Source organism: Musca vetustissima, unplaced genomic scaffold (assembly GCF_032173495.1).
Source record: "Musca vetustissima isolate MV318-11 ecotype Yass unplaced genomic scaffold, APGP_CSIRO_Mvet_v1 utg7330, whole genome shotgun sequence".
Taxonomy (NCBI): Eukaryota; Metazoa; Arthropoda; class Insecta; order Diptera; family Muscidae; genus Musca; species Musca vetustissima.
Genome location: NW_026882603.1, coordinates 252,819 through 278,515, shown reverse-complemented (window position 1 = coordinate 278,515; position 25,697 = coordinate 252,819). Strand labels below are relative to the sequence as shown.

Genomic DNA, 25,697 nt, shown 5'->3' with positions numbered 1-25,697 from the left:
TATTTCAACGGCATAGCAGAGCATGGATTACGCTTCGATTTTTTGAAATACTTTTTCAAGAGTGTAATTTTTTTAAAGGTTTTTGTCAAGTATGAAATTTTTTTAATTTGTTTCTCTTTTAAGCTTGGAACTTTTTAAATATTTTTTCGAGCGCTGAATTGTTTTAAATTTGTTTTTTTTTAATTATTTTTGTAAGCGTGGATTTTTTAAATATTTTTTTATGCTGAGAATTTTTTTTGAAATTTTTTTTTTAAATATATGGTTAGTTAAATATGGTACTTGAGATGAGCAGCGTTTCCAATCACTTTTATTACTCCCACTCACCTTTACGTATTCCCCAACACCACATCCTACCCATGTCCTACGTCATGTTGTTCGTGGCAGTCGGTGGGATTTAATTTCATCAACACTCGACAAACTCGACTTCCCCATATCTTCCCTGTGGAGTATTTAACCGACAAAGCTGAGTTTGCTTTTCTTTTATAAGCACACCACAATCACCGTGAACAGCAACACACAACAAAAAAAGAACAGCAACAACATTATGTTGAATTAATTTTTGCAAAAATACAACAAAAGGACAACAAAGTCGACATTTGTCTGCTTTTGGGACAAAAAGACCGAAAAATATGCGGTTTGAAAAAAAAAAAACGAAACGACGAACTATGCAAACAATTCGTTAAACAATGTTTTAAATAAATTGTGCGGCGATACGATTCTTATGCATCGAATGTGTGTTGCCACTTTGTGGGGCTTTGTATGGGAGTGTGTATAGGTGTGTATGTGTGTGAACAGAGATATGCGAATGTGCGTCTGTTGCAAGAGAGAAACATTTGTGCTTTGTGGCAAAAGCCACTCAGACAAAAATAAGTGTACTGACATACCAATATCGGTAGCATCCCCAAAGCAAAGTATGCACTTAAATTTTGAGCGGGGTGGGGAGGTCAGTGTGAGAAATTATCAATCAGAGCTAAATAAGATAACATTAAAATAATTTGTAGAACTTCAAGGGAAAGCGTTGAAACTTCAATTAAAATTCTTGTTTTCTGAACACTTTTTTTTTAATTAGTAATTTCCGGTCAAATCTCATTCTACCCCTCGTACCTAAAAAACAGACTACTTCGGATATATTTGTGGTATGAAAAAACAACAATTTATACTATTTTGCACCTGTAATAATAAAATGTTGCACAATGAAATGTTTGATAAAAATTCATGCGTACATAAACTATATACATACATACATATATATTATCGTATATTGCAAACAGACACACACATGTATACCTATATACACATTGGTCCTTTTGTATGTATGCATACATATGTACGTACTCATATAAAGTTTACCATGTTAAATATTTCGTTCTTTTTCAACAAATTGAAATATGGAAAAGAAGAAGCAGCAAAAAAAACTACATTCCAAATGGAAACTTGGTCAAATTGTCCTGCAATGGAAAAATGGTTCCATACAAACATATATGAGGTTGTGTGTGTGTGAGGGTGGGAAGTTTTAAATGATTGTTGTTCATTTAAATATAAAGTGAGGAAGAAGAAAAAATCAACACAAGTAAATTTGCAAAGTAAAGTTAACAGTTTTATTTTTTTCATGTTATATTTTGTATTATTTCAATATGGTAATACTTAAAAAAAAAAAACCAAAAATTTTAATTAAATTAATACATTTTTTGAAAAGTTATATAGATTTTTCTTTTGAATTTAGGTGGTTAGTTTTTTGAAATGTTTTCAAATAAAACCCAATTTATTGGAAATTTTGTATGTCGCTCGGATGTTATTGAAAAAGTTGCGAGGTATCTTTTCTATAGAACAAGTTTATATAATAATTTAACAAAAGTTTTCAATTTAAATTTAAATTCAGCTAAGTTGAATTGCAAATTTTGTAGTTTTTAATTAAATAATTAAGTTGAAAATATTATTTTAATAAAAGCAAGCACAGTTATGCGATTGAAAAAACAACATTCCTTAAAAATCCACCCTCTTTATGCCTCTACTTGTACTTGGAAAAAATATTCCCAAAAATGTTTGCCTTTGAAAAAATATTATTAAAATAAGTAAAAACGATATTAAGATCGGCCCAGTCCTCCACAATATTTAAATTAATGGGGCTCCTAGGAGAAACACACTCAAAGAATACGTGAGAAAAAAATTATTGAAATTCTCAAAATATCTATAGTGGGGCTACCATTCTATAGGACTATAATAAAATGGAGATCCATATTAAAATTTTTGGTAGTGAGATTTGGCTGCCAACTGCTGATACAAAAAAAAAAAACAAATTACAGCCAATCCGGTTGAAAAACTTGCTCAAAATTCTCAAAATGCCGACTTTGGTCAATAGGCACTTATTTATCGTGCTTCGGAATGTTCTACTTGTGCCAAATAGCACCGTTTTGTTGTATGATTTGTTGCCATTTTAAAGGTAATTTTATAATACCTGTGTTATAGAAGCCTACTCTCTATTTGCAAAAAAACCGGACTGTATGGCGGATGCATTTTAGCCGCTTGGCTTTCATTTTCGCCTTTGCCAAATTTTTTATAATTTTAAATAATTTTTTAAAAATCTGCCATATTAGTAATTATTATTTATACCCTTCACCACACTGTGGTACAGGGTATTATGGCTTTGTGCATATGTTTGTAACAGGCAAAAGGAAACGAGATAGACCCATAGTTCCTTTGGGAATATGCATAGAATCACTTTCTGAGTCGAGTTATGCATGTCCGTCCGTCCGTCTGTCTGTCCATGTATTTTTGTAAACAAGGTACAGGTCGCATTTATGATCCGATTTTGATGAAATTTGGCATAGGCCACTTATTTGGCCCAAGGACGAACCCTATTGAAATTGGGAAAAATCGGCCCAGATTTGGATATAGCTCCCATATATATTTTCGTCCGATTTAATGTAAATGGTGTACCAATGTCCCTATATATCGTTCGATTTGCACGAAATTTGGCATGTCTAGAATGATGTGTGTTAAGTTTCCTGGAAATCGGTCCAGATTTAGATATAGCTCCCATATATATTTTCGTCCGACTTAAGGTAAATGGTGCGCCAAAGTACCTAACTATCTTTCGATCTACATGAAATTTGGCATAGCGTAATGAATTAGGTCTAGAATGATGTGTGTTAAGTTTCCTGAAAATCGGTTCAGATTTAGATATAGCTCCCATATATATTTTCGTCCAATTTTATGTAAATGGTGCACCAAAGTCCCTGAAAATCATTAGATTTGCACGAAATTTGACATAGCGTACTGAATTGATACTAGAATGATGTGTGCAAAGTTTCCTGACATTCGGTTCAGATTTAGATATAGCTCCCATATATAGTATCGTCCGATTTCATGTAAATGGTGCCCAAAGTCCCTATATATCTTTCGATTTGCACGAAATTTGGCTTAACGTACTGGATTGAGCCTAGCGTGATGTCTGCCAAGTTTCGAGAAAATCGGTCCAGATTTAGATATAGCTCCCATATATAGTTTCGTCCGATTTCATGTAAATGGTGCACCAAAGTCCCTATACATCCTTCGATTTGTACATAATTTGACATAACGTACTGAAATAAGCCTAGAGTGATGTCTGCCAAGTTTCGAGAAAATCGGTCCAGATTTAGATATAGTTTCGTTCGATTTCATGTAAATGGTGCAGCAAAGTCCCTATACATCCATATATATTTTCGTCCAATTTTATGTAAATGGTGCACCAAAGTCCCTGAAAATCATTAGATTTGCACGAAATTTGACATAGCGTACTGAATTGATACTAGAATGATGTGTGCAAAGTTTCCTGACATTCGGTTCAGATTTAGATATAGCTCCCATATATAGTATCGTCCGATTTCATGTAAATGGTGCCCAAAGTCCCTATATATCTTTCGATTTGCACGAAATTTGGCTTAACGTACTGAATTGAGCCTAGCGTGATGTCTGCCAAGTTTCGAGAAAATCGGTCCAGATTTAGATATAGCTCCCATATACAGTTTCGTCCGATTTCATGTAAATGGTGCACCAAAGTCCCTATACATCCTTCGATTTGTACAAAATTTGGCATAACGTACTGAAATAAGCCTAGAGTGATGTCTGCCAAGTTTCGAGAAAATCGGTCCAGATTTAGATATAGTTTCGTTCGATTTCATGTAAATGGTGCAGCAAAGTCCCTATACATCCTTCGATTTGCACGAAATTTGGCATAACGTACTGAATCGAGCCTAGAGTGATGTCGGTCAAGTTTCGTGAAAATCGGCCAAGGTTTAGATATAGCTCCCATTTATATTTTCGTCCGAGCTATATCTAAATAGGAGGCTTAGTCCAACGGATGACCTATTTATTTATAATATCTCTATTAATAACAAATCATTATTGATTTTTTTTAATCTCAATTAAAAAATCTTGCACATTACCAAGAAATACAATAACAACAAAAACAATAACCTCTTAATACAAAAACCGCTAAATATGTATGTATGCGCCTTAAGTGGCGATAATTATGAATGGATGCCAAATAAAATGTTAATGTTGATGAGCTTGTTATGATGCAGTCAGTCAGCCAGCCAGCCAGTCCGTCCCTCCATCAGGTTGGCAGGCAATGCACGAGGCTAATGGCGTTGATGGGCTTGAAAGATATTAGCCATCCATTAAAAGAAGACGAAGAAGAAAAAATAAGCATAACAAAACAAATATGATTGACAGTCAAGATAGCATTGAACTTGAAAAAAACTGTACTCAGGCACGGGCGGGCCATAGCCATATCTGATGATGGTCTTAATTCGTAACAAATAAACAGTAAAAAAATGTTTTTTTTTTAACAAAATAATTATAACGATTTTCTTTTCTTTTCGTTGGGAAAATATATCCTAATTAGAATTTGTTGCTTTTATTTTGTAATTATTTTGCCAAGGGAGTTTTGGGGTGGGGGTGAGTGTTGTTTGTTGCTTTTAATCTAATATCTTTAGCTCAGGCATCTAATGACCTAAATTTGTAAAAAGTTGTAGTTGTTGTTGGTGTTATTATTTTTTCCTTTTAATCGCTTTGATGCTCACATAACAAAATAGTAGCAGCAACAACAACAACGCCAATCTTTTCTTTTTTCCTGTTAATTATTTTTCATGTTCATTCAGTAGAAGAATGGTAACGAAAAAAAAAATGAAAAACTCCATCTAGGCAACGGGGGCGGAGGGCAAAATTCAAAAGTGGACTAGCATTCAATGTTGCAGCAGCCGCGGCAGCCTGGCCAGGTAACCGGGTATTCATTATTTTAATGTTACAGCTTCCTTTCCATTTCATTTTTTCGTTGTAGTTCAAAAACTAAAGTGAACCGAGGAAAAACAGCAACAACACTTCTTTCAAATGTTATTTTTTCTTGGTCGTCTTTTATATGGAAAATTATACAACAACAACAAAAAATTACATTCAATGGCCACGAAAATTGTTTATTTCGTAAAGCAAAAATTGTTGTTAAAACCTGTACGTATGTATGGAAGTATGGGGGCCAACCAACATTTACAGCAGCAGCTAGGCAACAAAAACCATTTTGCCCAGCATGTTCCACACAATTGAACATTTTCAATGAAACGCTAAGTTTGTTTGTTTTTTTATTTTCAATTTTGTTTTTCATTCGAAGCTCCTTCCTATTTTCCAAGATTTTCATTTAGAGATAAACTGTGGTGTTGTGCTGTTGTTATTGCTGTTGCAAGGTTATATTGTTGTTGTCTTCATAAACACTTGAAAGCTTTTTCCTTTGCTGCCATGATAATCAATGATTTGTTATTTTTTTGTTGGTCAATGTTTGATTTGATTCCAGGGGATATTTTAATTTTAGATTTGCTACCAAAATATTGAAAACGAAATAATTGCCAAAAGAAAATATAAATCGTGCTAGAGAATAATGGGTCATTTGTTAAAGAAATAAATTTGTCAAGAAAATGTATCATTACTTTGGGAAATAAAATGGACGACAATTTGCCAAGTGTTATTTTTTTCGGAGAGTAAATGTAAATCAGCCGGACTTTTTTCTATTAAAAATCATAAATTAGCATTGCTTAATTGCATTTTTGTCAAAAGTAATCAAATTCAGCTTAGCTGAATTACAAGCTTTTAACAAAAAAATTAACAGCTCATAATTTTGTTTTAATTTAATTGATGCAAATTCGAAACAGATGAATACAATATGTAAATATTAATCCTAAGCATTGATTATTTCTGTTAATTGTTTAATTCAGCTCAAGCTTTTAACAAAAAAATTAACAGCTCATAATTTTGTTTTAATTTAATTCTAAAATTCGAAACAGATGAATACAATATGTAAATATTAATCCTAAGCATTGATTATTTCTGTTAATTGTTTAATTCAGCTCAGCTGAATTGAATGTTTAGCAGCAGATTTAGATTTAGGTCTGAGAATAATCATTGATTATTTGTGATATATTTTTTTTTATTCAGCTCAGCTGAATAGAATATTTAACGGCAGATTTTTAATTCACAAAAAATCTCAAATCTAGCACAGCTGGATTAGAAGATTGTTGACATATCTCAATTTTAGTACGTGAAAATTTAGTATTTTGTTGGAATATCCTAATTTGAACAGCTGAATTGTATATTACTCATTTATTCCATAATACAGTTTAGCTGAATTGATATTTTTATTAAAAAAATTAGAATTTAGCACACATATTTTTAATATTATTTCTTAATTCTCTTATGCAACGCAGCTGAATTGAATATTTAAATCGCAATTTTATAACTCAGCACTACAGAATCAAACATATTTTGATACACCTCTAATGCAATTCCTTAAGTCAACAATTTTGTAATTCAGCTTAGCTGAATTCGCTATTTGTAGACTATTTTGTAATCCAGCTAAGCCAAAAAAATATATTTACGGGTTAGTTCTATAAAGTAGCACAGCTAAATTTCGTTTTGGTTAACAAATCACTTACTCAGCAAAGCTGAATTAATAAATGTAGGCAATTCTTTAATTCCGCATTTCGTTTATAAATTACTAACTAAACAATTCAGCTAAGCTAAAATGACTGCTGCTGAATTATTTTGTAATTCATCTTAGCTGAATTGGTGATTAGTCGAATATTTTGTAATTCAGCTAAAACGAAAATAATATTTATGGCTAATTTTATAATGTAGCACTGCTAAATTAAAATTTTTTTAAAAATCACTAACTCAGCAAAGCTGAATTACAAAATAATCTACCAATAACGAATTCAGCTAATCTGAATTACAAAATAATTAAGTAACAGTCATTTCATCATAGTTGAATTGATGATTAGTCGACTATTTTGTAATTCAGCTAAGCCGAAAATAATTTTTACGGTTAGGTTTATAATTCAGCATAAATATCTTGCTTTTATCTAAATAACTATAAAATTCAGCTTAGCTGAAAAGACTGCTATTTAATTATTTTGTAATTCAGCTTAGCTGAATTGATGATTAGTCAACTAATCCAGCTAAGCCGAAAAGAATATTTACTATTAGTTTTATAATGTAGCTCAGCTGAATTCAATATTTGTTAATAAATCAGTAACTCAGCAAAGCTGGATTTAATATTTGTAGGCAATTGTTTAATTCAGCATATCTTTTTGTTTATAAGTTAGTTACTATACAATTCAGCTAAGCTAAAATTACTGTTACTCAATTATTTTGTAATTCAGCTAAGCTGAATTCATGATTAGTCGATTAATTAATTAATTAATATTTAGGGTCAGTTCTACAATGTAGCACAGCTAAATTTAATATTTGCTAACAAATCACTCCACACTCCACAAAGCTGAATTAATATTTTATGCAAGTTCTTAATTCAGCATAGCTAAGCTGAAATGACTGTTACTCGGTTTTTTGTAATTCAGCTTAGCTGAATTGATTATTAGTCGACTTTTTTGTAATTCAGTTTAGCCGAAAAGAATACTGTAGACTATTTTGCAGTTAGCACCGATAAATTTAATATTTATATAACAAATCAGCAAAATTGAATTTTTGTTAAGCTGAATTGAATCTTATTCGGTGATTTAATAAATAAAAACTACTTAATCGAATTACAAGTCATAACTGTTCTATTCAGCGCGGCTTAATTGAAGATTTGAAGGTAGTTTTTTGTTCAGCATAGATAAATTTAATATAAATTTGATATTATGTAGTTAAGTTAAGCGGAATTTACTATTTTTGTAGTTAATTCTATAATGTAGGTCAGTTATTATTTATTGGCTTATGTACTAATTCAGCATAGTTAAAATGTCTTGTTAATTTTATAAATCAACGCAGCTGAATTGAATAGTAGTTGATAAAAGTCTAATGCCGTGCGGTTTAATTAAATAGTTGTTGGTTATTCTCTAATTTAGCCAAGCTGAATTAAAATTTATTTTAAACTATATATTTTAACTATAATATATAGTTAAACTATATATTTGTTGACAAATCGCTAATTCAGACCAGCTGAATTAAATATTTGTCGGCAGTTCTATAATTGACTACAGCTCAATTTAATATTTATCAAAATTTTGGCTAAATTGGGAAATTGTGAACAAATATTTAATACAGCAAAGCTGAATTGATGTTTTCATTTAAAAATTAATTGAATTCAGCTGAATTGCGATTTTCTACGTAAAAGTTAATTCAGGTCGGCTGAATTTAAGATTTGCCTTATAAAACATAATTAAATATGTATTGTTTATCGGATTTTCCTAATAAAATATAATTCAGCCAGGCTAAAGCAAGAACAATAAGTTTTTATGATTACTTTTAAAAAAATGATTTGCCATTTATCAGTATTTTATTTTTGTCCATCATTTTCAATTTTAATTTAAATTGCATAGATTTTCTGACATGCAACTTTGTGTTTAAATATTGCTGAATAAAAGAAGATAAGTAATATATATTTTTAAATATTCCCCATACACAATTTGTTTGCTTAATAAGCAGATTGGCAGGCCAACAGTGTTTTACTGCTGACTGTAAATTAGGTCTCTTCACGAAGAGGAAGGAAATACAGAAAAACAGCAACAAAATGTGGAAGCTTATGAATATTATTATGTTTATGGGAAAAATTTTTGGTGTTTTATGAAGGGTAACTGGAGAATAGTCATGATGACTTACATGGGTGTAATTTTGAAAACTGAGTTTTTCCGTAAAATATTTCTTGAATATACGTGGAATTGGAAAAGTGTATGTATACGTAAACAAATATCAGCTGACTGACTTTATAACATTTTAATTCTAGTGTAAACAGGTAGGTTTTAGTACCTCCATTTAGAAATCGAGTCTACATAGAAGGCTTCGTCTAAACGCGATTTTAGACTAGTTCCTTATTGGATTTTGAAATTGTTTATTGTACGGAAATAGTTCTGACGCTCTTTCCAGTGAATCGTTCAATTTCGAGTGTTTAATTTATTTTCCAGATAATACGGCGTTAACATTAGAACTTTTTACCGGGTTAACCTACTTTATGAGGATTTATTTTACATATATGCAAAGGAATTGACAATTGAAACCCACTGGGTTAACAAAATCCGGTTAATTGTAAACGTACTATAAGACCACTAATTGCAGATAAGATCACAAATTCTCAAATTTTTTCGCGTTAGCACGTCGTTCAGAATGGATATATACTTATACTGATCCATTATGCCGGAAAACTTTAACTGACACAATGTCAGCAGTTAAAGTCGGAAAGGACCTCTCGGAGCCCTTTAATGCCGAACCAAGATTCAGACAAGGTGACAGTGACAGAAATGGCACTCTGTACGCCAAATCAACACATGTTACTCGCCTACACCGATGATATCGACATAGTGGTGACAAGCTGATGGTATCAACGCGAAACACGTCCAATAGACTCGGACCAACTACAGCTTCGAGGTAGTCAAAGATTTTATATACCTTGGTACCGCCATAAATTAAACTAATGACATCACTTTTGAAATTCGAAGAAATTTCGGAGAGGTTTGGAAAGTCAGTCTAAGTAAGCAATTTAAGAACAAGGCCACCTCTCGCCGGAACAAACTCACACTCTACAATACCCTGATATTATCCGTACTGTTGTATGGATCTGAAACATGGTTACTTGCCCAAGCAGATGAGGCAGCTCTTTGTGTGTTTGAGAGAAAAATTTTCCGGAAGATCTATGGGCCGATCTGTGTCGACGGTGAATATCGCCGTCGAATGAACCATGGTACAACTCATCTATTCTCGGACATCGACATGGTCAGACGAATCGAGCTGAAGCAACTTCGTTGGCTAGGTCATGTTGTGTGAATGGGTGAGCATGCTCCAGCTCAAAAGGCATATAAAAGCTAACGGTTCACGTAGAAGGGGAAAGTCACGAATACCATGGAAAGATCAAGTGGAACATCAAAATCTCGGAACATGGGCTTTCAAATAAATAAATGAAACAAATAACATCTGTTTTGAAAATTGAAGAAGAATAGTATTGGCCAACAGATTCTACTATGGTCCAAATAAGCAATATAAGACGCTGATACTACCCGTGCTGCTTTATAGATCTGAAGCATGGCTACTTGCGCCAGCATATGAGGCAGCTCTATTGGGTGTTTGAGAGAAAATTTTTCCGAAAGATTTATGGGCCAGTCTGCGTCGACGGTGAATATCGCCGTCGTATGAACAATAAGTTGTACCATCTATTCTCGGACATTGACGTATCGAGCTGCATCGACTACGTTGGCTAGGTCATTTTGTGAGAATGGATGAGGATGCTCCAGCTCAAAAGACATATAAAAGCGAGCCAAATGATGGTTCACGTAGAAGGGGAAAGCCACCAATTCGATGGAAAGACTAAGTGGAAGACAACACCTGCGAACATGTTCTTTCAAATTGGATGAGCTGCGCACTAGACCGATGCGCCTGGAAATCTTACAGCTAAATAAGTAAGATCCATGATGCCATCAATAAAAACCAACTGGTCATTACCCACTGCTGACATGTAGCCCCCAAACCATTACACTTCCTATGCCGTGTTTTACTGTAGGGCGAGGATTGCAAGATCTAAGATCTTCATTCGGTTTTCTGCAAACGTACATTTGCACATCCGAAAAAGTAAGGATTTTCTTTGTCCGGCAACGAATTATTGACACTTTATGCGATTTATGTTGTTCACAAATGGGGTTTTTCGCTCAACTCTGCCGTGAAAATTGTTTTTACGAAGCATATTTATAATAGTTTCGGGCTAACGTTTATCTTTAGGCTTTCAGACACTAGTTTAGTTAATTTTAATGCACTTAGTTTCCGTTTTTTATTTGATATTACATCAAAAAATACGTTCATCAGAAGAAAGCCGTTTTTTGGTTGTCCTGGCTTGGGTTTACTAGCCACAGAATTGCTATTTTTAACGCGTTTTAATGTGATAGACCGTAGATTGACTTCTTTGAACTGCGACACTCCTATATAGTATCAATTCTCAAACTTTTTTGTTACTCATATCACTTTTTTGAAAAAAAAAACAAGTTGTTTAGCTAAACTGTATATATTTCATATTTTTATTTAATTTATATTAACTTTTAATTCTCCTTCTTTTTTTAGAACCCGAAGATATCAACACCCTCCATGGCACTTATCAATATTTGAAAAGCACAGGCCAGGTAAGTCCATGTTCCAAATTTATTATTTTTTGCCAACTCAAATTCATTAAAATGCGTAGTAGTCGGTATTGGCATAAATCATTAGCAGCATTTGCCATTTCCAAATGCAAAAAGGACCGGAAAAACACCAATCATTCATATGCATCCTGCATCCTTTTTTTCTGGCAAGAGCATTCATCGAACATCGCAATTCTAAAAAAAATATTAAAAATGCTCCATCTATCTATCTACGTACCTATCTTTTCATGTGGCTGGCTATCTATCATTTTAACTATCCGCACCTAAGCTTTGCAAATATCCTGACACCGGCTGTCGTTAATGTGTTAAATGTATAAAACGCATTTTGCCATGTTTTGCCCCACACAGCGGATATGAAAATGATAGATAAATGCCAGCGAGTTTTGGAAATGTTGCATTGCCGAAAAGTATTCTTTGTTCTATTTCCGCCATTACCATCATCGTCATCGACAAAGAACAAACGTATATTAGATATTCATTTAACTGGTGATTGATATGCATTTGATTGGTAATCATGATTAGTTTTCAATTGCATGAGTACTTGAGAAAACATAACCTAGAAAAAAAAACATAAAATTCTTTTGTAGTTTTTTAAATTAAAAAATTTTTGGAAAATATCGCCCTATCCCTCTCTACCTCATAACACCACATTGATCCTCTAAACCTATCCTTTTTTACATATACATAAACAACATGTAGACAACCATATACATAACTCTATTGGAGAAGCTTGAATGTTACTTTCTCCCTACCTCTCTCCCTCTTTTGGCTCTATCTATTTTTCTAGAACCACATTCCCATTAATATTATTTAGAATATTAGTATGATAAGAAATAGCTTAAAGCATCTCTCTCATTATTATTTTGCTGCAAAGCTTACCTGCATCTATCTTTCTATCCCTATCTCTTTTGCAAAAACTACTTAACCTATCCTGTAACTATCATATCCCTATCCTATTGTCCTATCCTATCCAATTTTTTTGTTAGGTACTTTTACAAAATTAACCACCTAAAAGAAAATCCAAAAAATTCGAATTAGAAAGGAGAGTTATAGGTCCTCAACAAAAAATCCTAGAAACAAAATGTGAGAATCCCAAGACAAATCTTTGACATGAAATTTCCTAAATATTATAAAAAACAAATTCATACAAAACTACACTTTATCTTCCAAAAACTCCATATTCAATCCCTCCAATTCCTTCTTCCCCAGCTATACAACAAAAAAGGGCGTACAAAATTTGAAATCATTTTTATTAAAAAATTATGCAATAAAATACTGAAAAATAGAAACATTTTTCTCAATAGCAGTTGAAACTTGTTATGAAAAAATTAGGAAAAAACGAAACAGCTTTCATTGGACATTGTGAAGCACACATTTTAAATTTATAAGAGATAAAGCACTAAATGTTCTCTCATTGTATTAGTTTGTGTCAATATTTTAAGCTTTTTATGTATTACTTCGTGTAAAGCTTTTTTGAGCCACAAAGCTTATTTGTATGTTGTTCACAAAAAATATGAAATTGTTCATAAATTGTGTATTATTTCTAATCGAGGTAAGTAAGAATTGTGAAATGTTGTTAATTTAAATAAAAACTGTATTTTTTAAGATTTTAGAGAACTTTTTGTGAATTCAACTAATATTTTTTTTTTTTTTTTGATGTATTGTTTAAAAATATTTCTAATTCGTTACTGGGTTTTAAATAGTCTCCTTTCGAAATCAACTGAATTTGGGGGTTTCTTTTCTGGAATTTTTCAAAAATATTGCACTTTTTCCGAAGGTTAACAATTTAAATCTTGTAATGTAGTTCTTCGATAGCACCATAGGTCGTGTACTAATACGCTTTATTCCGCTTAGAACACCTGAATATATTCGTCTCAGATTCCATAATTTTAAAATATTTCCCCTGAAAATTTGTGTTCGTATTTGATTTTTCCAAATATCTATACGCTATGCCACTAGAATTTGGTAGTTCCGCAACGAACTAGTTCATTGGAACTATTTCTATAAAGGAACAATAGGAACTAGATCCTGTTATTTAGTTCCTATAATTCATTTTTCTAATATTTGGAATTCAGTAGCTTCTGAACATGTTACAAAATATAAATTAATCAAAATCAAGATTATTTTTAATTTTTGTTCAATTTGTTTACTTTTCTCATCCATCTAGTATGGATGGAACAATCGGAACTGTGTGATTATCTGTGGGAAATGGATAACGTTAAGGAACTAGTTCCTTTTTAAAAAAGGAACGAGAAAGATCGATCCGCTTTATGAACTATATTGTCCAACTCTATGTGCTATAGAAGTATACAAATTATCTAGGCTTGTTTCATAAACCATATGTTTTACCCCGAAATTAAACGTATGCAGGGATTGCATTATGCTTAAATCCGACATATATTTAAGTCTTGAAAAACTAAGATCACATTTTTGAAAGGGAAAGATTAATATTTTACTCTTATACCTTCCTCCTTACATAAGACACGTTTAGACTATAGCTTTTATCGTGATAATTGCTAGATTTGTCGGCGTCGAAAAAATAATCCTGACATATTTTTGGTCAGAGGAGAATTCATTTATTCTTGAACCTCGTTTCTCCGAACATATTCTCTTGTCTAATACTTCCTCTCGAATACTTTTAACAAATGTAGGTCTATTTCTATTTTTTATAAGGGTCTAATTCAGTACCTCAATATCTGTTTGCAGACTCCGCAGCATCTTCATTTTTAGTTTAGTTCTTTTAAGTGAACTAGGTCGGTCTTTTGGTTCAGTAGTTCAATTGTTCGCAATTAAGCACTTTTATTAGGCTGTCGTTTTTGTATGGTAGTTCTTTTAATAGTTTATCGATTTCCGAATTCTTCATTTGATAGTTTGCGTCCATAGAAGATTTTGTTCTGTCAAAAAAAAAAAAAAAAACTAGTTTACAATTTTGTTTCAGAACAATTCGAAATAATTCAATTTTCAGAACAATTCGAACTGGGTCCATAAAACCCTCAGAATTGGACTAAAATTAAATTTTATTCTCGTTCGCTCTTTTAATGAACAAAAAAGGTCGTACAAACCTAGTTCATGTGCTCATTCTTTTGAATTAGTTCGTTCATGAACTAGGGATAAGTAAATCGACTTTCCACTAATCGATTAATCGACTTTTCAAGATCGATTTTCGATTTTCTTCATTAATTTATTTATTATTGTCAAAAACATGTATTTCCCAAAAAATACATATTCCAGAACTTTATTACGTCTGATGACAACAATTCACATAGAAATACAATTTTTAATCGATTTTGCATTAGTGGGTAAAAGTCGAAATCAATTTTGAGCAGGTTTGACAAAATCGAAAAGTCAACTTTTTAGTCAGGGGCAAAAATCTAAAAGTCTACTTTTTGTTCAGGGGCAAAAATGGGAAAGTCTGAAAGTCGTCTTTTACTCTCGACTACGTATCCCTATCATGAACTGAACTACTCTATTCCAATAAACAAGTCGAGTTAGAAGCAATCGTTATCGACAATTTTTGATTAAAATCCCCCACGCTGTCGAATTCTTTGTTTACGTTTTCACACAATCGAAAGCATTTTGACAGCTCGAGTGAAATCATCTGGCCTTATCGGACGACCATATTATTGGATCATGATTCGCACCTTATTAGATTACCTTTTTGGAACATGCAAATGATGATATTTTTTACCTCACGTTTTGATTATTGTCTAGGGATAACTATACAAACTTTTTATAAATGTTTGGTACATTGGCCGTATTGCAGTATTTGCATTGGGCCTTTCGAGCCCCGCCTTTTACCATAAAGAACTTTCTGCACTGGTCTTTTGATTTTTTTCTTTTGCAATTTTTTAACACGATTATTTTTCCATTTGCCAGAATTTAAATAAAATTGTTTTGAGTTTGACGCCATTCGATTACCTTTTGTCGAAATATCCATATCCATAATATATAAAATCGACCCTGTCTTCTTCACTCTATATTTGAAAATCGACAATTCACAATTGTTGCTGCTGAAACTGACAAATGTGTCGATTTGGTTATAGAACTGCGATCTTAGAATAAGGACTACATCAAAGTCACAGTTATATGTATGGAATTGAGTCACTTGCCTCTATCCACTTGATGTGCATATACGTCAGTGTTGGGCAAAATTAAGTTGAGGGCAAGTGTGTGCGAGCGTAACTGAGAATTCACCATTAAAAACGACTAACGTAAAGAGAAAGAAAGAGAAAATATGTTTACCAATCGACCTTCTGTTACGGTAGCGTATATGGGTAAGCATGCCAGATATACGTGGTTCAATTCGGTTTGCATATTTTTTTAACATTCCAAATGATATGTCGTAAAATACAAATTCGTCACAAAAAATAATCTATAAAGGCGATTAACTGACCTCGAGAAGATGTTTACGCCATATTGGGGGTAATATGATTATTTGGATCTGAGATATTTTTGTCTTGGGTGTTCAAGTGGAAAAAAAGTTTGATATTATTTAGTAGCAACGCACATATTTCTTCTAAACGTCCATTTCGTCGAAATTCCCACCACAACACCTAGTACCCTTCCTCACCAAAATTCCTGCAAAATTATCCATTTCTAACACAAAACAACAATTTGGTTATTTCCTTCCTCTCCAACCTGATAAACAAAAATGCTAACCCAAAAAACCCCTACCAATTTTTTTGCGAACAGTTACATGACCTAACACCGGATAAATTAAATAATACCAAAAATGCCGAAATCGATTTGATATTCTTTAATCGTGTACCCAAAGTGGGTAGTCAAACAATGATGGAACTGTTAAAACAATTGGCAAAACGTAACGGTTTCACGGCAACGCGTGACAAGGCTAGCAGTACGGAGACGATAATGTTAACACCCAGTTTTGAAGAGAATTTAGTTGAGGAAATCTTAAATGTGGAAAGACCAGCATCGTATTCTAAACATGTTGCCTATATTGATTTCGAAGAATTGGATTATCCCGAACCGATATACATAAATATGGTGCGCAATCCAATTGAACGAATTATTTCATGGTTCTATTACATTCGTGCTCCCTGGTATATTGCTGAACGTACGAAACTATTTCCCAAACAATACCAGCTGCCCAGTGTTCAATGGTTGAAAAAAGATTTTTCGGAATGTGTTTTGAAACGCGACCCGGAGTGTGTTTATGAGCCCAATGAACGTCGCGGTTTGGGTGATCATCGTCGTCAAACATTGTTCTTTTGTGGCCAGGATGCTCAATTGTGCATGTGAGTAGAAAGAAGAAAATCATTGTTGGAAATGTGGAGCTGATACTGAATGGAATATTTTTTTCTATTTTATCTTGAAGGCCCTTCGATAATTATCAAGCCATGCAAAGGGCCAAACATCATGTTGAAACGAAATATGCTGTTGTGGGTTCCTGGGAGGATACCAATGTAACACTGACCGTTTTAGAACATTATATACCTCGATTCTTTACCGGTGCTGCTGATGAATATTATAGTATGTGTTGGGAATATTTTTGTAATATGGGTATATTTTTGTAAAATAAATTATTGTTTTTGTCTTACAGAATCTGCCAATTTACGCAAAACAAATCGTAATTCTTTCCGTCCCTCGGTTACCGAAGAAGCTCGCCAGGTTTTGAGCCGTAATCTAACACATGAAATTGAATTCTATCATTTTTGTAAACAACGTCTGTATAAACAGTATATCGCGATTTATTTGAAACATCAAAACCAATTGTCATTGGATATTTTTAATAAGTGATTGTCATTTGTTTAGCATAAAATATTTAGCCATAATTTATCTTTTTTTTTAATGAGAAATAAATTTTTAAACGAGAAAAAACTTATTTTTATTTCGAAACTAAAAATGAAACAAATAACTCAATATTGTGGGGTTTATATTTAGTACAATAAATAGCCCATTTAGCCCAGCTGATTATTCGATTAAATGTCAAAGTGCCTAGTTTCTACTTGAATTCGATGTGCATTGTTGCCAACCATGAGAAATATAATTAGATGAAATTTGACAGATTGACGGATTAAAAACAAATGTCTTTGTTTCGATACATCACCTTATTGTTGCATCATAATTTTACACATAGTATTGAAAATATTTAGTTGATTTGAACCAAAATCAAGGAAATGATAATTTAAAGCACCTGATTACCTTAAAACGCGAAAGCTAAAAAGTGATTTTGAATTAATTTTAATATTTAATGACATTGCCAACATCAATTTGTACAGGAATCCAATAATCTACTGAACCGCGTTTATATATACCTTGTATTGGATTTCGGTAACCCAGGGGGTTTAGATTGTCAATTCCAATGCACGTATGTCAAATAAATCCTCATGAGGTAGGCTAAAACGACATTTACTTTAGCACTTTTTGTCGGGTTAATCTCCTATATGAGGATTTATTTGACATATATGTAATTGAACTGTCAATTTATATCAACTGGATTTAAGTAATCCAGTACAATGTAAACGTACTATAACCCGAAAAAAAGTTCTAATGTACATTTGGTTTTAGACTATGCCTTCTAAATCGTCTCGTCTCGTTTTTAAATCGAGGTACTTAATCGCAGCTAAATAGGCCGGTATTGAAATTATTTAGTGTTGCCAATCAGCTGATATTTATATACTAGACTAGTATTAAAATTATACAGTGTTGCCAATCAGCTGATATTTGTGTACGCATACATACACATTCCATTGCTTCCATAATTGCTGTGGCCATTTTTTTGCGTACACATATGAATTATTTCCATTCCACGCAGCTGGTCAATATGTTCACAATTCTAATAGGAATTCTTCTCCATCAAGTGAAAATGCTGCACATAAACATGTGTTGTCATTTAATACTCATTTTATTTTTTTTAACATTTTAAATTTTTTGAATTGGTCATCGGTAATTGTTGAATTGTTCATCGGTAAACGTAATTTAATTCGGTCAATCAATGGAACGACCTAGGTGAACGATTGAATCAATAGGAACGACTGGAGGAACTTTATAAACGAATGAATGGAACCTAGTACCGATCGTTCCTTTTCGAAATGGTTCCATTGAACTAGTTCATTCCGGAACAACCCAAATCAAATTAAGATGAAGATAAACAATTGATTTATAATTATAATGTTTTAGATATGATTATTTTTATTAATACTATTCTTATCACATGTTAGTTAATATACAACAATTGTTAATATAAACATTTATCTTTTATGAAAAAATGCTGAAATACAGAAAGAAAATATAATCACCTGATCATTTGCATACAGAATTAAAAGCTTGTATATTTTTTATAAATACATTTTTTATCAGCCGATATAGGTCAGGAAAATTATAAGCTGTTATTGTTTGCTATAAAGCTAATAGCTCAGTTAATAACTTTCCATAAAAACGTTATGATCTGCTTATAATATTCTGTAAAAACAACAAGCTCCTACAATATAATGGAGGCTCTTAAAATATGTCTTAGGTCTGTGCGCACATTCCAAGAGTAGTTCGTAGTCCTTTATACGTGTGCGGGGTCGTCAACATTGGGGGAATTTGGTTTTCTTTTGCATAGATTTTTTATAAAATGTGTGTTTTTAGAGGATGTGCAAATAACCCGACGCCTCAATCCATTTTTTTATAGTTCGCGGGGGTGAACACGCGACATATATTATCTCACTATTTCAACGGGTGTTCTAATAACCAACCTCGGCATAAAAATCAACACATTAAGATAACACAAAATAGGAATGGCAGGAGATAGCGCCACCCAGAGGAATATAACAACACTAAATAAGCGAAGACTACAAGCTCTCCACAAAATTCAAGGAGACGTTGTTGTAGACTGCGATTTCGCCACCCAGAAGAATAGAACAACACTAAATATGCAAGGACACAAACCATGGCGAAATTCAAGGAGGCATTGCTCCAGGCAACGATAGGTGGCATGCCTCTCACATAGAACAGGCTACAATAGAACAATCATTTACTTAACAATGGAATGAGTAACGAGGACTAATTGAGTAAAATGTCGATGCTTTGTGGAAGCCTAGTGCTCTCAAAAGGAGTAACTGGAGAAATAAGAACAAAGTGTTATAAATATATTATAAGCTGACAATTATCTAAGAAGTTTATTCAAAAATTGTCCCCAATATTGACGTGCATTTACTTTTGAGTTCGCAAAGTTGGTAATTTTATTTTTATTCTTTATAATTTTGACGGCTCATGAGCTGGAGAATCTAGTTCACGGAGCGGATCGATCTTTCTCGTTCCTGTTTTAACCAGGAACTAGTTACTTTTTTAAACTAAAAATAAAAACAACAAGTTGAATGAAATTAATTTCTATTTAGTAAAATATTTACGAGCATATGCTCATATATTTTGAACATAAGAATATGCGAATAACGGAACGAGTTCACAAAAAGAAAAGAGTTCAGTGAAAGGAACGAGACTTGAAAAAGGAACTAAAGAACTGGACGTAGTTCCTATCATTCAGTTATGGGAATAGTTTGAATGAACTAGTTCGTTTCGGAACTACTCATTTCTGCTGAAGGATGAACGAGACTTGAAAAAGGTACTAAAGAACTGGACGTAGTTCCTATCATTCAGTTATGGGAATAGTTTCAATGAACTAGTTCGTTTCGGAACTACAATTTTCTGCTGAAGGATGACGAAGCCCAAAAACCCGTTAAATTTGATAGAATTTGACACAATTAAATTCGCCAGAAGAACCAACTTGACTTCTCCGCTTTCGATTATGTTTTGAGCTGTTAGCATGGTACTCTGTAACTTTTTGTTACATGGCATATATATTTTTGGGACAAAATAACATATTCATGATTAAATGAATATCTGATTATAAAATGTAACATTAGCTGATTTCTGTTAAACGATTAAAATACGTATATTTAAAACCGCTTAGCCTATTTTTTGTAAAGCTCTCATTTATTTGAGAGTATTTATTTTTCTCTACTACTCTTCTTCTTTTTCGCTTCGTCTTGTGGTTATTTCGTGTTTATTTCTGTACTAATTATTAAATGCCAAAAAGCAATTCAATATAGTTCTGTGTTCATCATCCTTCATCTGTATGTGTTTTGGAAAAGGGAGTAATAGTGAGAGATAGAGAGTAAAACAATGCACGTATATGTTCAACATGCTCATTTGGTGAAAGGTCCTTTGTGAGAGACAAACAAGAGAAAACCCGACATTTTTGATTTTAAACTATATCCCCCACTCGTTTTTCAACAGCGACAAGCTCGTCATATTGATCGTCAATTAGATGAACATGAACTTGATAATCCACAAATAATCGAAGTCACAAATAATCGACCGCACAATCATCGCAATCATCATCGTCAGCATAACAAAAGTAAACGTTTGGAATTGCAATTGCCATTAAAAACGAATGGTAATGCCAAACATGGCAAGCATGGCCATAAAGGTGGAAAGGCTCACCATGATGATGATCATCATCATGGTAAGAAACATCACAACAAACATCATGATGATGATGGCGATGAAGAAGAGTACGATGACGAGGATGAGGAAGATGATGACGACGATCATGTTCATGGCAAACATGGCCGTAAAGAAGATGTTGATGATGATGAATATGAATACGACGATGATGAGTTATATTCCGCTGATGCCTTAAATAATACCAAAAAAGCCGAAGTCGATGTCGTCTTTTTCAATCGTGTTCCCAAAGTTGGAAGCCAATCGTTAATGGAATTAATGCAACGCTTGGGTAAGGTCAATCATTTTGTACACTCCCGTGATGTGGGTAAGCCGCATGAGACCATTTTGCTGCCACCACCCAAGCAAAAGGAATTGATCCATGAAATCTATAATCTAACACGACCACGCATCTATAGCCAGCACATTGCCTATATCAATTTTACGCAACATCATATGCCTCGGCCGATTTACATCAATTTGATTAGAGATCCCATTGAACGCATCCGCTCATGGCATTATTATGTACGTGCCGAATGGTATTATCGCGATCTGAAAGCCAAATTGGGCGACAGGGCGCCAAAAATGCCACCCAAGGAATTTATGGAAATGGATTTGGATACATGTGTCAAGACGGGCAATATCCATTGTCAATTCAATCAAATGCAGGTTAAAAACCCGGCTGGAGATCATCGTCGCCAAACATTGTTCTTCTGCGGGCAAAATAAGAAATTGTGCATGTAAGTTTTGGAGTGTGAACAAAATTGAAAAATCAAAAAAAATTGGAATGAATATTTAAATATCAAAAAAATAAAAATGTTTTTAGGCCCTTCAACTCCAAAGCTGCCATGCAAAAAGCCAAACGTACTGTCGAAGAAGATTATGCTGTGGTGGGTACCTGGGAAGATACCAATATTACTTTGTCGGTTTTGGAACATTATATACCGCGATTCTTTAGGAATGCCAAAACTCTTTATTATGGTGAGAGTTTAGACACTTTTCCCAAAAATGTAAAAGTTAAATATGTTCGTTTCTTCAATTTATTTTCTTGCAGAGGGCAAAGACCGTCTCTCTCGTGTCAATAGGAATAATGTCACACGTCCCATTAGCGAAGAGACCCGCATGATTTTGAGTAAAAATTTGACTCATGAAATTGAATTCTATGAATTCTGCAAGCAGCGTTTGTATTTGCAATATAATGCCATCAGTGATGGTAAATCTTTGGATAATGACGATTATATGCTAATACCCGATGACGAATACGACAATGAGGAAGAAGAGGAGTAATGAATTTATATACTTAAAGTCATAAGATATAATAGTATACGTTTTTTTCTACTTTTGTGTAACGAATTTAATAAGTCTTAGAAGAAGAAAAAATAAAATGCAATGTAATTCGAATTTTTTTTAAATAAATTGAAATAATTTTTAATACAACATTATTAAGATAGAATATTTATATTGGTGCCCAACATTTAATTTTTATTTTCTTTACAATGAATTTGTCTTATTAATATGGAACAAATTATGCCAACATTATGTTATTGTACAGTACTTAACCGTACAGTACTGTCCTTGAACAAACTAGTTCAAATTGACTATTTAGCCAAAGGAACGATCGGAACTTTCGTCCACCTAGTTAATTTAGTTCATCTCTTCTATTAAATTTCATACAATTCTGTGGTACTCAAAAAATTTACTTAATATGAGAAAAAACATATAGTAACTAAATTAGCAAGGACCACAACCATTCCACAAAATCCTTGGAGGTGTTGATTCTAGACAACGATAGTTGGCATTTCACTCACATAGGACTACAGCAGACCAATCATATATTTAGCAATTGAATAATTAACGAGACTAACTGAGTAAGATGTCAATGCTTTATAGAAGCCTAATGCTCCCAACAGGAGTAACTGAAAAAAAAAGAACAAAGTGTTTGTTATAATAATATAAGCTCACGATTATCTATGAAGTTTATTCGAAAAGAGTCTGCAATATTGACGGAATTTGTGCATTAATTTTTCGAGTTCACATTTTGAATCATCTTATGCTAACATCCAAAGGGAACATTTTTATAACTGGCGCCCAAACAAATCAATATCGGAGAACAAATTTATACTATGTAGATGTCTGCATACAATTTAGATAATGTTGGCGCCCAATATTTCAGTATTTTTGAGATGCAAAAATATCTGGTGTCGGAATAATGTCACAATCATTTCAACTGGCGCCCAATTGAGCGATTTTTTTTTTTTAAATATTCAACCATTTTTTCCTGATCTCTACTAAAATTAATGGGGGCAAAATATTACATTCAGTATGGTCACAACTGGCGCCCAATGAAATTAGGTCTGCTATTTTGCATAATTGTGCTCCTTTTTTTTAACTTCGTCCCTTTTTTGTTCCTATAAACTTTTCTTATTTCAAATTATTTTCTGGAGCCCACATATTACCGGTGTTTGGAGAATGGCGCCCAACATTTTTCTCAACATATGAAATTGAAATACCTTAAATTGAAATTCTTGCGATAAAAGACGACAAGTGATCACAATTGAATAAATGTAATACAAAATATCGACATTGACTTAATGTAATATTGCCGTTGCCATAGCTATCGAGTATTTAAGAATGCTCTCAAACAAAGGTTTTTATTTTAAATCTGTCGACCCAACGATAATTATCCCAAAGAATTATCTCAACTACAGCGCGATTAAATCAAAACCTGTGAATAAAACGAGAATAAATATATAACATCAGTATTATCCTACCGATTTATTGGCATACAATCGGCGCCCAAATGGAAAAAAACATATTGTTTTCGGCGTAAAGAATTAAATCTTTTTTAAATTTTATTTAAATCTACTGCACTTTTATGAGACAGAAACGAATGTTTATTGACTTTACAAAGCAATAATATAAATAAAGCGATAATATGAAAGAACTTCCCAAATTTCGACGCTCAGATCTATTTAAACTCCTCCATACTCACAGCCCCTCCCAACTAATATCAAGTTCCACAAATTTGGGTATTTATTTCCTCACCCATCCTAAAAGCATTCGTATTGGATATTTCGAAAACCAAAAGTAGTATTTTCCGTAAGACACTCCAATCCTCTCCCAACTAATAGTATTTCCAAAATTTTCGGAACCCTCTTTCCACAGCAACACACATTTTTCGCATACAATATCATATACACGCTTTGCAGTAGAAGGCATTGCTTTATATCCACATAATCGTAGTTGGGAAGAGCTTTAGTAGAATACCCATTGAAGTTTGTAACAAAATTCGTTACCTCACCCTTCTTCTCCTGTTTTCTTTATGCCCCCAAAAACAGCTGGAACGTCTTCACCCGAAACTGCTAAACAATACACGTTTCTCACAATTCGATTTCCTGCTCTTCAATCGTGTACCCAAAGTGGGTAGTGAACAACTAATCGAATTAATACGTCAACTGGGTGAGGTGAATAATTTCAGTGTTAGTCGGGCGCCATTTTCCCAACCTATCCACTATCACCTAAACGAAGTCTCACAAGCCGAATTAGTCGATGACCTCTATGAAATGGGACCAGGTCACTCCCACAGTATGCATGTAAATTATATAAATTTTCGTAAATACGATACCTCTCAACCGATCTATATAAATTTGGTACGTGATCCCGTGGAACGTGTAATAAGTTGGTTCTATTATCGTCGTACACCATGGAGTGCAGTACAAAATTATCGTGTTACGAATAAATTTTTCCCACCGAAATTCTATAAAAAAGATTATCATGATTGTGTATTGAATTCCGATCCCGAGTGTGTTTATGAGCAGGGAGCAAGTTTTACGCAGACAAAGGCTCTACATATCCGTCAAACGTTATTCTTTTGTGGCCATGATCCGGTTTGCGAGTAGGTTGCATATTATTTTATTCACACTTTTTGTATTTATTGAGAACAAAAATTGTTTGTTTTTCTAGACCTTTTAATTCATATGGCGCTCTGCAAAGAGCCAAAGAAATTGTTGAACATGATTTCGCTGTGGTTGGCTCCTGGGAAGATGTTAATGTCACCCTGAAAGTTTTGGAAAACTATATACCGAAATATTTCCGTGGTGCCACAAAATTATATTATGGTAAAGTCTTCCGCAGAATTAGATGTTTTATTTAATTGCAATGAAAAAAATTTTGTTTTCAGATAATTTGGCGAATGTCAAGCGCAATGGCAATAACTGGAAACCCAAAGTCAGTGAAGAGGTTAAGAATCTTGTACGCAAAAATTTCACTCGCGAATATGAATTTTATTATTTTTGTAAACAACGTCTGTATAAACAGTATTTTGCTTTAGATAATATTTAAAATAATTATACAATATTTAATAAAATAAAAGAAAATATTAGCCAACTAATTGTGATATTGTGAAGAATGGGGAATATTTAATTGAGAAGAGGTTTATTCGCAAAATAACGTTACGATCCGATTATTTACAACCTTTAATAGAAAATATGTAAAATTTTGTTTTTGCAAAATAGTCAGGCTTAATCCCAGTTTGTTGTTTTTATAAAAAACAACTATTTATTAGTGGGGAATGTATGGCATTGTCCGCCGAGGGGTAAGGCAGGGAAGACT

At 33.1% G+C, this 25,697-nt stretch overlaps 3 protein-coding genes across 3 annotated transcripts in view; all 3 read left to right on the top strand.

Annotated features, from left to right (window-relative positions):
• LOC133329138 (heparan sulfate 2-O-sulfotransferase pipe-like) overlaps window positions 1-25,697 on the top strand; it is a 176,398-nt gene that overhangs the window by 128,111 nt on the left and 22,590 nt on the right. The window contains exon 3 of the mRNA XM_061537636.1: window positions 11,563-11,621. Within this exon, the coding sequence (XP_061393620.1) occupies window positions 11,563-11,621 (59 nt within the window). The remainder of the gene's footprint in view (window positions 1-11,562; window positions 11,622-25,697) is intronic.
• Window positions 13,153-22,373, top strand: LOC133329126 (heparan sulfate 2-O-sulfotransferase pipe-like). Its single transcript, XM_061537622.1, has 8 exons — window positions 13,153-13,191; window positions 16,332-16,894; window positions 16,975-17,129; window positions 17,200-17,267; window positions 20,880-21,080; window positions 21,129-21,826; window positions 21,913-22,067; window positions 22,141-22,373. The coding sequence occupies exons 1-8, from the start codon at window positions 13,153-13,155 to the stop codon at window positions 22,371-22,373; spliced, it is 2,112 nt and encodes a 703-aa protein (XP_061393606.1).
• On the top strand, window positions 22,602-25,427 carry LOC133329139 (heparan sulfate 2-O-sulfotransferase pipe-like). Its single transcript, XM_061537637.1, has 4 exons — window positions 22,602-22,652; window positions 24,425-24,981; window positions 25,050-25,204; window positions 25,267-25,427. The coding sequence occupies exons 1-4, from the start codon at window positions 22,602-22,604 to the stop codon at window positions 25,425-25,427; spliced, it is 924 nt and encodes a 307-aa protein (XP_061393621.1).

Coding starts and splice junctions, on each gene's coding strand:
- LOC133329126 (XM_061537622.1), top strand. CDS start 13,153: ATGAAATTGTTCATAAATTGTGTATTATTTCTAATCGAG. Junction 13,192..16,331: donor GTGTATTATTTCTAATCGAG/GTAAGTAAGAAT, acceptor TTTTGCGAACAG/TTACATGACCTAACACCGGA. Junction 21,081..21,128: donor ATGGCCATAAAGGTGGAAAG/GCTCACCATGAT, acceptor CATCACAACAAA/CATCATGATGATGATGGCGA.
- LOC133329139 (XM_061537637.1), top strand. CDS start 22,602: ATGGAACAAATTATGCCAACATTATGTTATTGTACAGTACTTAACCGT. Junction 22,653..24,424: donor GTACAGTACTTAACCGTACA/GTACTGTCCTTG, acceptor CCCCAAAAACAG/CTGGAACGTCTTCACCCGAA. Junction 24,982..25,049: donor GGCCATGATCCGGTTTGCGA/GTAGGTTGCATA, acceptor TTGTTTTTCTAG/ACCTTTTAATTCATATGGCG.